The sequence below is a fragment of the Rhinatrema bivittatum genome, chromosome 11, assembly GCF_901001135.1.
Source record: "Rhinatrema bivittatum chromosome 11, aRhiBiv1.1, whole genome shotgun sequence".
Taxonomy (NCBI): domain Eukaryota; kingdom Metazoa; phylum Chordata; class Amphibia; order Gymnophiona; family Rhinatrematidae; genus Rhinatrema; species Rhinatrema bivittatum.
The window spans coordinates 76,752,472-76,766,540 of record NC_042625.1 but is presented as its reverse complement, the minus strand read 5'-3'; the positions used below and the strand labels follow the sequence as shown (position 1 = coordinate 76,766,540).

At 48.2% G+C, this 14,069-nt stretch overlaps 1 protein-coding gene across 2 annotated transcripts in view; it reads right to left on the bottom strand.

Moving 5' to 3' along the window:
- Window positions 1-213: 213 nt before the first annotated feature.
- LOC115073042 (40S ribosomal protein S5-like) overlaps window positions 214-14,069 on the bottom strand; it is a 39,117-nt gene continuing 25,261 nt past the window's right edge. The window contains exon 5 of one of the 2 annotated variants that reach the window (XM_029571175.1): window positions 214-332. In XM_029571175.1, the coding sequence (XP_029427035.1) occupies window positions 229-332 (104 nt within the window). In that variant the 3' untranslated portion in view covers window positions 214-228. The remainder of the gene's footprint in view (window positions 333-14,069) is intronic. The other variant, XM_029571177.1, reaches the window with a different exon arrangement.

Below are 14,069 nucleotides of genomic sequence, written 5' to 3'. Positions count from 1 at the left end.
TACAGAAAATGACAGCAGATCATTTAATTTTATTTTTCATTTATTAAAATGCATCAACTGGCCCCAGCTCCATGTGCTGTACTATACATAGTAAAACTAAAACAGAATCAGCTAAATCCAAATGTTTTATTTAATAAACCCACCTAGTACTAATCCAAACAACTCCAGTGGTAGAATACAGTTCTTCCATCACAGCAGGAAATAGTGCTATAACCTGGTAACTTAAATTTAAGAAAAATCAGGAAATAAATTATACAAATGCACTTTCAGCTGCCACCTGAATTTCAAATCCGATCTTCCAGCTGTAATCTCTGGATGTGAATTCCACCGGGCTGGAAAGGAGCACAAAAAAGGACTGTGATAGACTAAAAAGGCTTCCTTACAACAAGGAATATTAAGATGGTAGTGGGGCTTGTGTGTAAGTTGGATAGGGTGGGGAGGTATGTTTGGAATGTGTGTATTGGGGGGGGAGAGGAGTGAATTGAGAGAGATGTTTTCTGTCTGAGGTGGGTGTAGAGCGTGTGGGGCACATGTGTATGTTGTATGTGGGGAAAGGGGTGAATTAAGCTGTCATTTATTTGATTTGTGTCTTTCAGCCACTTCAAAGCGAATTACATTTATTTTTTCTTGTCTGACAGAAATGCGTGTGTTAGTGTAAAATGGAATTTGAATGTTGCTATTACATTAATAATGATGAATATGAAATGCCTTGTGTGGCCTACTCTAGGCTGCCATATGCCTAGAGTTAGTTTGACTGCTAGGATTATACTCAAAGCTTTGCTAAAACATAGTAGATAGAGCTAAAGAACAGTGAAAATTGTAACCTTTTATATAGAAGTTATAAGTATAAACATAATCTTTGTTAGAAACTGTTAGAATCTGGCTGACACAGTCATTGCAGAAAAAGGGGAACTTAAGCTGCGCAAAAACTGCTGGAAACCGGCTAAACAGAAGGCTTCATTATAACAGAAAGATAACAGTATTAAAACCACATTCTCCAGAATCCCCTCTTATGGAAACACAAGACCTGAGTAAAACCCCCTTGTCATTAAGACCATGATAGGAGCCTAAGTAATGAGCCAAAGTGCATAATTGTCAGTACAGCTTCTGTGAAACTGTAAGCAATGATATTAAGAGACATTAAGAGAGAAAATGTTGAAAGCAGTCCCCATACCCCCCCCCCCCCTTTTCTCTTGTTCCAGAGGAAACAGGTGCAAGTTGCTAGACTGAGGGAAGTAGAGAGAGCAGTCCTCCCCCCAGAAATGTACCAGGACACAGAAGAACAAGTTAACCGCAAGGCAAAAAAAAAGCAACTAAATTGGGTATATAAACCCCTGTATTTTAATAGCAAGCTTATGCCAGCATTGGTAGCACATGCGTGTGTTGGCTCTGTTGGCATCCATTTGCAAATGATATAGTAAAGACTTTGTTTCGCTGAATCATTTATTTGTTCACTGTCTTATAAGAACATAAGAAATTGCCATGCTGGGTCAGACCAAGGGTCCATCAAGCCCAGCATCCTGTTTCCAACAGAGGCCAAACCAGGCCACAAGATCCGAGCAAGTACCCAAACACTAAGAAGATCCCATGCTACTGATGCAATTAATAGCAGTGGCTATTCCCTAAGTAAACTTGATTAATAGCAGTTAATGGACTTCTCCTCCAAGAACTTATCCAAACCTTTTTTTTTTTAACCCACCTGCACTAACCCCATCCTCTGGCAACAAATTCCAGAGCTTTATTGTGCGTTGAGTGAAAAATAATTTTCTCCGATTAGTCTTAAATGTGCTACTTGCTAAAGTCATGGAATGCCCCCTAGTCCTTCTATTATTCAAAAGTGTAAATAACCGAATCACATCTTCTTGTTCAAGTCCTCTCATGATCTTAAAGACCTCTATCAAATCCCCCCTCAGAGGTCTCTTCTCCAAGCTGAACATCCCTAACATCTTCAGCCTTTCCTCATAGGCTTTCCTTTATCATTTTGGTCACCCTTCTGTGTACCTTCTCCAGTGCATCTATATTTTTGAGATGCAGAAACCAGAAGTGTACACAGTATTCAAGGTGTGGTCTCACCATGGAGCGATAGAGGCATTATGACATTTTCTGTTTTATTAACCATTCCCTTCCTAATAATTCCTAACATTGTTTGCTTTTTTGACTGCCGCAGCACACTGAGCCAGTGATTTTAAAATATCCACTATGATGCCTAGATCTTTTTCCTGGGTGGTAGTTCCTAGTATGGAACCTAACATCACGTTCCCTGTACGTACCCGGATCAGTCCAGACCGTGGGTTGAGGTTCCTGTCCAGCAGATGGAGACAGACCAAAACTGAAAGGGTATCCTATATCGGGACAGAGCCTATCCTGCAGCCCTTCAGTATTTGTCTGTCTCCAGCAGATGGATCAGCTCACCCTGCGGTCTCCTGATTTGGGCTAGTCAGCCTTTCTTCCTTTTGGATCAAGCAAGTACTTATTTCCTTAGGGAATCTTGTAGGATTTTCAATTAAAAAAAAAAATTGGAAAAAAATTAAAAGACCTTTTCAGTTTAATTGATTTGCAGGAGACAGTCCCGTCTTCTGGCTCTTGCCGGACTTAGGGGGGCTTCGCCCCTTGTGCGGGGCATAGCCTAAGTCTGTGTTTGCTTCCTGGTGTGGGGACAGAGGCTGGTGGTCCAGTCTTTCGTCTCCCCCCCTCTGGCTGCCTAGGGAGCTTAGTGCTCCATTGCTTTCTTTTGCTCTCAGGTTGGATCCTTAAAAAAATAAATAAATAAATAATTAAGTAAATTTTGTCTACCGGCAGCCATATACAGAGGAGCGTGCAGGCTTCACTCCCCTGCCTCCGCTCCTGCCGGCAGAGCTGTCAGTCAGCTATTTTTAGCTTTCAGCTGCTTTTTTTTCTTCAGCTCGCGGCTCCTCTTCACTGAGGATGCCATGGCCAAAAGCCTGCGTAGCCTGTGGGGAGCCCTCGTTGCGACTATCGCGTGAGGGGCTCTGCTCTGCCGGGTGAGGAAGGCCCCTCCTCGGCAGGGCAAGCAAATTTACCCCAGGGACGGAATCACAGACAATGGCCAGGCCATTCCTGGGTCGCCAGACCGTAGGAACGGTGGCCATCTTGGGGATTTTGGCAGCTCCCAATTCGGAGCTGGCTGGGGAGCAAAATTTAAGGGCGTTGCCCCCCGATTTAAGCCCCGAGCCCCCCCAGGATGAGGTCCCTACCCTCCCCGCCTCCCCCCTCCACCCCCCCCTGGGAAATCCAGGTCCCATTTTCTTCCGATTTTGTCCTGCATAAATCATATTTGGCCAGCTTGCAGGAGGAGGACCCTACCCCAGCCCCCACCCCCCCGCAGAAAATCCCATGCCTGACACCGAAGCCCGCTCTCCCTGTCTCAGGGGTCTGTTAGGGTGCGGTTGGTCCCGGGGGTGGCCCCTATTCCTGACCCCTGGTGGCCCCAATTCTTCCAGACCCGATCCCACGGCGGATTTGGCAAGCGAGCTCCCACCCCTGGAGGGGGATGATCCCAGAGTCGTCCGCATGTTTCAAATGGAGGAGTTGGAGCCCCTCATCCCTTTGTCCTTCAGGAGCTGGGGTTGGAGGGGCCCCCTGCGGACACGCGTACGGCCTCTTTGCCCAAGGATATGGACCCAGTCCTGGCGGGACTCAGGGCTCCGGCAAGCGCTTTTCCCTTTCATCCTATGCATAAGTTGTTGCTCCTGCGGGAATGGGAGGCTCCCAAAGCGGGACTCCGGGTGGGGCGAGCTATGGACAAGCTCTATCCCCTCCCGGAGGAATGCTTGGACATGTTGAAAATTCCCACCGTGGACTCTTCCGTTTCAGCGGTCACCAAGCACACTACTATCCCTGTGGTGGGATCGACGGCTTTGAAGGACGGACAGGATTGTAAGCTCGAAGCCCATCTGAAGCGTATCTTTGAGGTCTTGGCCTTGGGAATCTGGGCGACTATCTGCAGCAGTCTCATGCAGCGGGCAGGTCTTAGGTGGGTTCAACAATTACTCGGCATCCAGGACCTCCCATCTGCAGAGGTGGAGCAGGCTGAATGTTTGGAAGGCGTCATAGCATATGGGGCTGATGCGCTCTACGACCTCCTCCGCGTCCAGGAGAAGGCGATGGTCTCGTCGGTCTCCGCTAGACGACTCTGGCTGCACAATTGGTCCGCCGACCCGTCCTCCAAGGCATGGCTGGGCACGTTGCCCTTCAAAGGTAAGCTGCTTTTTGGAGAGGACCTTGAGCAGCTTATTAATTCCTTGGGGGGAAACAAGGTTCATAAGCTACCGGAGGACCGTCCGAAACAAGCTCGATCCTTTACGCCCTCCTGTCCTCGCGTCTGGGGTCAGTGGAGATATACGTCCCGCGGACAAGGTGGCTCCTCTAGAGGTTATTCTTCCTGGTCTCAAGCTTGGTCTCAGCCTTTTTGTGGGCGTCGCTCCTTCCGTAAGGGACAGTCTCGGCATGCCACCCCAAAGCCTGCCACACAATGAAGTTCGGTTGACCCATTCCTCGGTTCCCTTTCTGGGCGGTTGTGTCTCCCTGTTTTTCGAGGAATGGGTCAAAATGACGTCGGACCAGTGGGTCCTCGACATTGCCTGAGACAGTTACGTCTTAGAATTTGTTCGCGATCTACCTCTATTCTCCCCATGCAGTCGTCTCAAGCGGGAGGCGGTGGAGCAAACCCTCACCAGGCTTCTGAGTCTGGGTGCAGTTGTCCCAGTTCCGAAGGAGGAGCTCAGCGCAGGCCAGTATTCTATTTACTTCGTGGTCCCCAAGAAGGACGGGGCTTTTCGGCCGATCTTAGACCTCAAGAGGGTCAACCGGAGCCTTCAAGATCCCACATTTTCGCATGGAAATCTTGAGAGCGGTCATAGCGGCCATTCACCCCGGCGAGTTCCTCGCTTATCTCAATTTGACAGAGGCCTACTTCCACATTCCGATTCACCGTGATTACTAGAAGTATCTTTGCTTCCACATCCTCAACTGGGACTTTCAGTTTCGGGCGCTGCCTTTTGGCCTCACCACGAACCTTTACTAAGGTCATGGTGGTGGTGGCGGCCCTCAGCTGTGCAGGAGTCCTAGTCCACCCCTATCTGGACAACTGGCTCGTAAGGGCCAAGTTGGAGACTCTATGCAGACAGGCGGTGGATCAGGTTCTAGCTCTCCTTGCATCTCTCGGCTGGATAGTGAATTTTCTCAAAAGCAATCTTCAGCCTTCCCAGGTGTTTGAGTTCCTGGGAGCCCACTTCGACACTCGGATAGGCAAGGTGTTCCTACCTCGGGCGTGGGCTCTCAAGTTGATCGACCAGGTTCGGAATCTGCTCTCGCTGCCTCTTCCGACCGCCTGGGACTACCTTCAGATCTTGGGCTCGATGGCTTCCACCATCGATCTCATCCCCTGGGCATTTGCTCATATGCGACTGTTACAGAGAGCTTTGCTATCCCATTGGCAGCCAGTGTCGGAACAGTTTCACGTAGTTCTCCCGGTTTTGGCCTCTACCATCGCAGCCTTGCAGTGGTGGCTTTCGCTTCCTCACCTGCTCCGGGGAATGCCTCTTCAATCCCCACAGTGGACGATAGTAACTACAGACGCCAGTCTCTCGGGCTGGGGTGCAGTCTGCCCGTCCCAGTCCAGCCAGGGGATCTGGTCTCCGGTTCAGTCTCGTTGGCACATCAATCGGTTGGAGGCCCGAGCGGTGCGTCTGGCTCTGCAAGAGTTCCTGCCCCTGATACGCGGCAAAGCGGTACAAATTCTTTCCGACAACTACATCACCGTGGCTTATATCAACCGTCAGGGAGGCAGTCGTCTTGTGGCCCTGGAAGCCAGCCATCTCTTCGACTGGGCGGAACAGCATTTGGAGTGCCTGGCGGCCTCCCACTTAGTGGGCAAGGAGAATGTACAGGCCGATTTTCTTAGTCGTCAGTCTCTCGATTCGGGGGAGTGGGAACTCTCAGAAGCAGCCATGGCTCTGATCGTCGACAGGTGGGGTCCCTCTCACCTGGACCTCATGGCGACCTTGCGCAATGCAAAGGCCAACCAGTTCTTCAGCTGCTGGAGAGAGCACAGCTCGGAGGAAGTGGATGCTCTGGCTCTTCCCTGGCCTGCGGACATTCTTCTGTACGTGTTCCCTCAGTGGCCTCTGGTTGGAAAAGTTCTCCGAAGAATAGAACTCCACTGAGGGCCAGTAATCCTGGTAGCTCCCGAATGGTCTCGCAGACCATGGTTCGCGGATTTCATCAACCTGGCAACGGACGGACCTTTCCAGCTAGGCCATCTTCCTCATCTGCTTCAGCAGAGGCCCGTATTTTTTGACCAGGCTGATCGCTTTTGTCTAGCGGCCTGGTTTTTGAACTGAGACGCCTGAGGCGTAAAGGCTATAAGGAGGAGGTTATCTCCACTTTGCTGCAAGCTCAGAAACAGTCGACTTCCCTGGTTTACGGTCGTGTCGGGAAGGCTTTTGAGACTGTTTGTGCGGAGTCGAGTGTCTTGGCATGCTCAGCTCCAGTCTCTTTGGTTCTTTCTTTTCTACAGAAGGAACTTTCCAAGAGCTTTTCCTTCAGTTCCCTGCGCGTGCAAGTTTCCGCTCTTGGCTCTCTCCTTGGACGGGTCGAGGGTCATCCCTTGGCGGGCCACCCGGACATGGTTCGTTTCTTGAAGGGAGTCAAGCATCTGCGACCACCCGCTCGTTCTACTTGCCCCTCGTGGAGTCTTAATCTTGTCCCCCGGGCTCTCTGTGTGGCCCCTTTCGAGCCTCTCCGTTGGTCTACGGTAAAGGACCTCACGCTCAAGACAGTTTTTTTTTTTCTAAGTCTCTCTTTCTTCTGCTCGACGTGTTCCCGTGATTCAAGCATTGTCCTGTCGGGAACCTTTTTTGCGTTTTTCTGATTCAGGAGTTTCTCTCAAGACGGTGCCTTCCTTTCTGCCGAAGGTTGTCTCCACTTTCCATGTCAACCAGTCGGTGGAGCTTCCAGCATTCTGCCCAGAGGAGATTGCGGGTACCGCCGGAGGCGACCTTCGCAGACTTGATGTCAAACGAGTTCTACTCTGATATCTCCAGGTCACCAATGACTTTCGGGTCTCGGACCATCTTTTTGTCCTCTGGAGTGGTCCTAATCGGAGCAAACCGGCTTCTAAGACTATCGAGCGGTGGTTGAAGGAGGCGATTACCTCGGCCTATATTTGTCAAGATCGGGCGGTTCCTGAGGGCCTAAAGGCTCATTCGTTGCGTTCAAGCTACTTCCTGGGTGGAGAGCCAATCTGTTTCTCCGCAAGGAATTTTCAGGGGAGCTACATGGACGTCTCTGCATACTTTTGCTCGACACTACCGCTTGGATGTGCAAGTGCTGGTTTTTGGGTCCTTTGGCCGGCAAGTGCTTTGAGCGGGACTGTCTCAGTCCCACCCGGTTTAGGGAAGCTTTGGTACATCCCACGGTCTGGACTGATCCGGGTCCGTACAGGGAAAGGAAAATTAGTTCTTACCTGTTAATTACCTGTTAGTACCACGGATCAGTCTAGACACCCTTCCCTGTTTTTTCATTTCTTACTGTCCACTCGAAGCTTGTTATTGCAGATTCTCAGAAGTCAATATTTCATTTTCTATTGAACACCGGACGATTACAGTGGAAGTCCTGGTTGTTGTGAACCAAGTATATGCAAGAGCGCTTAGTTCTACCATGTTCTCTACACTGTTATTGAGTTGCTCAATTGAGCTTTTTGGTTACTTGCTTGATCCTGTTTAAGTTTGTTGTTTTTCTGCTTTGACAATTGTTATACTGAAGGGCTGCAGGGTAGGCTCTGTCCTGATATAGGATACCCTTTCAGTTTTGGTCTGTCTCCATCTGCTGGACAGGAGGCTCAACCCACGGTCTGGACTGATCCGTGGTACTACAGGAATGAAAATTAACAGGTAAGAACTAATTTTCCTTAACTACAGCAAGGGTTATTTTTCCCTATATGCAACATCTTGCACTTGTCCACATTAAATTTCATCTGCCATGTGGGAGGAGGAATAGCCTAGTGGTTAGAGCAGTGGACTATGAACCAGGAGACCAAGGTTCAAGTCCTGCTGTCGCTCCTTGTGACCTTGGGCAAGTCACTTTACCCTACATTGCCTCAGGTACAAAAACTTAGATTGTTAGCCCTCTGGGGATAGAGAAATACCTACAGTACCTGAATGTAAAGCGGTGTGATATCTCAATTGAGATTAATGTCGGTATATAAAAATAATAAATAAATAAATTTGGATGCCCAATCTTCCAGCCTTGCAAGGTCCTCCTGTAATGTAACACAGTCTGCTTGTGATTTAACTACTCTGAATAATTTTGTATCATCCGCAAATTTGATAACCTCACTCGTATTCCTTTCCAGATATATATATAAAGCACCGGTCCAAGTACAGATCCCTGAGGCACTCCACTGTTTACCCTTTTCCACTGAGAAAATTGACCATTTAATCCTACTCTCTGTTTCCTGTCTTTTAACCAGTTTGTAATCCATGAAAGGACATCGCCTCCTATCCCATGACTTTTTAGTTTTCGTTGAAGCCTCTCATGAGGTACTTTGTCAAATGCCTTCTGAAAATCTAAATACATTACATCTACCAGTTCACCTTTATCCACATGTTTATTAACCCCTTCAAAAAAATGAAGCAGATTTGTTAGGCAAGACTTCCCTTGGGTAAATCCATGTTGACTGTGTTCCATTAAATCATGTCTTTCTCTATGCTCTACGATTTTGATCTTGAGAATAGTTTCCACTATTTTTTCCAGTACTGAAGTCAGGCTTACTGGTCTATAGTTACCCGGATCGCCCTTGGAGCCTTTTTTAAATATTGGGGTTACATTGGCCACCGTCCAGTCTTCAGGTACAATGGATGATTTTAATGATAGGTTACAAATTTGAACTAATAGATCAGAAATTTCATTTTTGAGTTCCTTCAGTACCCTAGGATGCATACCATCCGGTCCAGGTGATTTGCTACTCTTTAGTTTCTCAATCTGGCCTACATCATCTTCCAGGTTCACAGTGATTTCATTCAGTTCGTCTGACTCATCATCCCTGAAAACCATCTCCGGAACCGGTATCTCCCCAACATCCTCATTAGTAAACACGGAGGCAAAGAATTCATTTAGTCTTTCTGCAATGGCCTTATCTTCCCTAAGAGCCCCTTTTAACCCCTCAGTCATCTAATGGTCCAACCGAGTCCCTCACAGGTTTCTTGCTTTGGATATATTTTAAAAAGTTTTTATTATGAGTTTTTGCCTCTATGGTCAACTTCATTTCAAATTCTCTCTTCGCCTGTCTTATCAATGTTTTACACTTAACTTGACAATGCTTTTGTTTTATCCTATTTTCTTCAGATGGATCCTTCCAATTTTTGAAGGATTTTTTTTTGGCTAAAATAGCTTCTTTCACCTCACCTTTTAACCATGACGGTAATCGTTTTGCCTTCCTTCCACCTTTCTTAATGCATGGAATACATATGGACTGTGCCTCTAGGATTATATTTTTAAACAATGTCCAAGCCTGTTGAACACTTTTAACCTTTGCAGCTGCACCTTTCAGTTTTTTTCTAACTATTTTCCTCATTTTATCAAAGTTTCCCTTTTGAAAATTTAGTGTTAGAGCTGCAGATTTACTTATTGTCCCCCTTCCAGTTATTAGTTTAAATTTGATCATGTTATGATCACTGTTGCCAAGTGGCCCCACCACCGTTACCTCTCTCACCAAATCCTGCATTCCACTAAGAATTAAATCTAAAATAGCTCCCTCTCTTGTTGGTTCCTGAACCAATTGCTCCATGAAGCAGTCATTTATTACATCCAGGAACTTTGTCTCTAGCAAGTCCTGATGTTACATTTACCCAGTCAATATTGGGGTAATTGAAATCTCCCATTATTAGTGCACTGCTAAATTGGTTTGCGTCCCTGATTTCTCTTAGCATTTCATCACCTGTCTGCCCATTTTGTCCAGGTGGACGGTAGTATACTCCTATCACTATACTCTTACCCAACACACATGGGATTTCTACCCATATAGATTCTACTGAGCATTTAGTCTCTTGTATGATCTTTATCCTGTTCTACTCTATACCCTCCCGGACATCAAGTGCCACACCCCCACCAAGTTGATCCTCCCTATCATTGCGATATAATTTGTACCCTGATATAGCACTGTCCCATTGGTTATCCTCCTTCCACCAATTCTCTGTGATGCCAATTATGTCAATCTCATTTGCTGCTATACGCTCTAATTCTCCCATCTTACTTCTTAGACTTCTGGCATTGGCATACAGACATTTCAAAGTGTGTTTTTTGTTTGTTTTAACAACCTGCTTTTCAGTTGTTTGGGATAATTCGGAAATCGTTAGCTTTGGTGATTTTTACATATAGGCATATGGACTATGTTTTGCTTTTAATGGAACCTCTCTGTTGGGATGCCCTTACTCTCCTGTTTCATTAGTATCCTTCAAGGATACATTTCTCTGAACCATGCACTGCTGAGTGACTGTCGGCTTTCCCCCTTGTTCTAGTTTAAAAGCTGCTCTATCTCCTTTCTGAAAGTTAGTGTCAGCAGCTTGGTTCCACTCTGGTTAAGGTGGAGCCCATCCTTTCGGAAAAGTCTCCCCTTTCCCCAAAAGTTTCCCCAGTTCCTTACAAAGCTGAATCCCTCTTCCCTGCACCATCGTCTCATCCATGCATTGAAACTCTGGAGCTCTGCCTGCCTCTGGGGACCTGCACGTGGAACAGGAAGCATTTCAGAGAATGCCACCCAGGAGGTTCTGGATTTCAGCTTCCTACCTACAATCCTAAATTTGGCTTCCAGAACCTCTCTCCCACCTGTACCACGACAGCCGGCTCCTCCCCAGCACTGTCTATAATCCTATCTAGGTGACGTGTGAGGTCTGCCACCTTCACACCAGGCAGGCAAGTTACCAGGCGGTCCTCACGTCCACCAGCCACCCTGCTATCTACATTTCTAATAATCGAATCACCAACTATGATGGCCGGCCTAACCCTTCCCTCCTGGGCAGTAGCCCTGGGAGACTTGTCCTCAGTGCGAGAGGACAATACCTCACCTGGAGAGCAGGTCCTTGCTACAGGATCACTTCCTGCTACACCAGGGTGATGTTCTCCTACTGGGAGTCCTTTCTGATCCAAGGCAGCACTGGGGCTGCCAGACTGGATTTGGGACTTGGCTACTATGTCCCTGAAGGTCTCTTCACTATACCTCTCTGTCTGCCTCAGCTCCTCCAAGTCTGCTACTCTAGCCTCCAGAGATCGGACTCGTTCCCTGAGAGCCAGGAGCTCTTTGCACCGAGTGTACACATACAATCTCTCACCGGCAGGTAAAAAATCATACATGTGACACTCAATGCAAAAGACTGGAAAGCCCCCCTCTTGCTGCTGGACTGCTGCCTTCATCTTAGTGTTATTGAATTCCTAGTTAAGTTTAGGATACTAAGGGAGTTGGAATGAGAGTACTTTAAATTTACAGGTGAATTTAGTAATTAATCAGCTAGTGTCCTACAAGGGGATGATTAAACTTTCAATAAGGGCTGGTACAATAGTATGATTTAGATAAGACCCTGATTGATTTTTAATGAGAAAGTGTCTTGTGCCTAAAAAGCAAGTGTTGAGTGGGTGGGAAAGACAGACATCAGAATTAACTATCTCTGGATTGCTTATTACCTTAGACACACACAAACTCTAAAGAATATATCCCTTAATTTCACCTTTCACCAAACTTTTATAAGCCCAAACATTTCTGAAAGCTATACTTACCAATCCTCTTTAACCACTGTTAAATTAATCTTCACTCGGTTAATGGAAGGGTTTGATATTAACGGCGTGCATTTCCAGTCCTCCTGAGAGGGAAAAGTGTATTTTCATACTTCCCACAGTTAGGAAAGGAAAATTAGTTCTTACCTGATAATTTTCGTTCCTGTAGTACCACGAATCAGTCCAGACACCTGGGTTGTGACTCCGCACCAGCAGATGGAGACAGAGCAAAACTTGACGGGCTCCCTACATATAGTAAGGTGCCACCCACAGCCCCTCAGTCGAACGAACTGTCAAAGCAAAACAAGTGCCCGACTAACTAACTAGAAACTCTAAAATTAAGCCAATTCAAAAAACACAGCCCTGGCTGAAAACAGAAAGCATCAGCACCAGAGGAAAACGTCCTTACGCCAAGAGAAAAACTCGAAACAATGCAGCCTGAATATCAGAAACGAGCGGACTCTCTCACTCTTCATCGCAATCAGAACAGACGGGCGGGAGCCTGGACTGATCCGTGGTACTACAGGAACGAAAATTATCAGGTAAGAACTAATTTTCCTTTCCCTGTATGTACCCGGATCAGTCCAGACACCTGGGATGTACCAGAGCTAAGCTACCGAGGGTGAGAAGCAGAGAGTCCCGCTCGGAGAACACTCGCCCCAAACCTCTGAGACTCAGCAGCCTGGACATCAAGTCTGTAATGCCTAGTAAAAGTATGCAACGACTTCCACGTCGCCGCTCTGCAGATCTCCTGCGGGGACACCCGAGAAACCTCCGCCCAGGACGTGGCTTGCGCCCGAGTAGAATGGGCACGAAGGCCCCCCGGTGCCAACTTACACCGCAGAAGATACGCCAAACTAATCGCCTCCTTGAGCCATCGCGCAATCGTGGCCCGCGAAGCCACAGACCCCCTGCGAGGCCCGAAGCAGAGAACAAACAGATGGTCAGAAACCCGAAAAGGATTCGTAACCTCCAGATAACGAATTAGAATCCTCCGAACATCAAGTTTCCGTAACTCCGCCGACCCCTTGTCCATCCGATCCATGACCGAAAATCCCGGAAGGTCCACAGACTGATTCAAATGAAAAGAGGACACCACCTTGGGCAAGAACGACGGAACAGTCCGCAGGGAGACCCCGGTCTCCGAAAAACGCAAAAACGGTCCCCTACAAGACAAAGCCTGGAACTCCGAGACCCGACGAGCAGACGTAATGGCGACCAGAAACACCGTCTTCAAAGTAAGATCCTTCAGAGTCGCCCGCTTGATTGGTTCAAACGGCGCACCACAGAGAGCAGATAGCACGCAATTTAAATTCCAAGACGGACAAGGATTCCGTACAGGAGGGCGTAAATGCTTAGCCCCACGAAGAAAACGAACCACATCCGGATGACAAGCCAAGGACACCCCTTGGACCTTACCTCTAAGACAACCAAGCGCCGCTATCTGGACCTTCAGGGTACTCCAGGACAGCCCCTTCGAGAGGCCCTCTTGGAGAAAAGTGAGAACCCCCGGCACAGTAGGCCGTATAGGATCCACCGCGTGAGTACTACACCAGTCCTCAAAAACAGTCCACACCCGCATATAAGTCAAGGACGTAGACTGTTTCCGAGCCCTTAACAAAGTAGCAATCACTGCCTCGGAGTACCCCTTAGTCCTCAAGCGCGCCCTTTCAAAAGCCAGGCCGCGAGACAAAAGTGATCCGCATCCTCCAAACAGACGGGCCCCTGTCGAAGGAGGGCCGCGTCTCCGTGAAATCGAATTGGAGGCTCCGCCGCCAACTGAATGAGGTCCGCGAACCACAGGCGCCTTGGCCACTCTGGCGCCACCAAGATCACTTCCGCCGGATGCAACTCGATTCGTCGAAGAACCTTGCCTATCAGGGGCCACGGAGGGAATACATACAGTAACACGTCCGTGGGCCAGGGAAGCACCAGTGCATCGACTCCTTCTGCGCCCCGCTCCCTCAGACGGCTGAAGAACCGTGGAGTCTTTGAGTTGAGAGCGGTGGCCATCAGATCCAGGCGTGGCAGTCCCCACCTGGCACAGATGAGGCGATACGCTACCTCCGGTAACTCCCATTCCCCTGGATCCAGCCGATGTCGGCTGAGGAAGTCCGCTTGAATGTTGTCTACTCCTGCGATGTGAGAAGCCGCTATACTGCTGAGGTGTTGCTCCGCCCAGTTCATTAAGTGACTGGCTTCCTCCGCCACTTGCTGGCTCCTCGTGCCTCCCTGGCGATTGATATAGGCCACTGTGGTCACGTTGTCCGAGAGAACCCGGA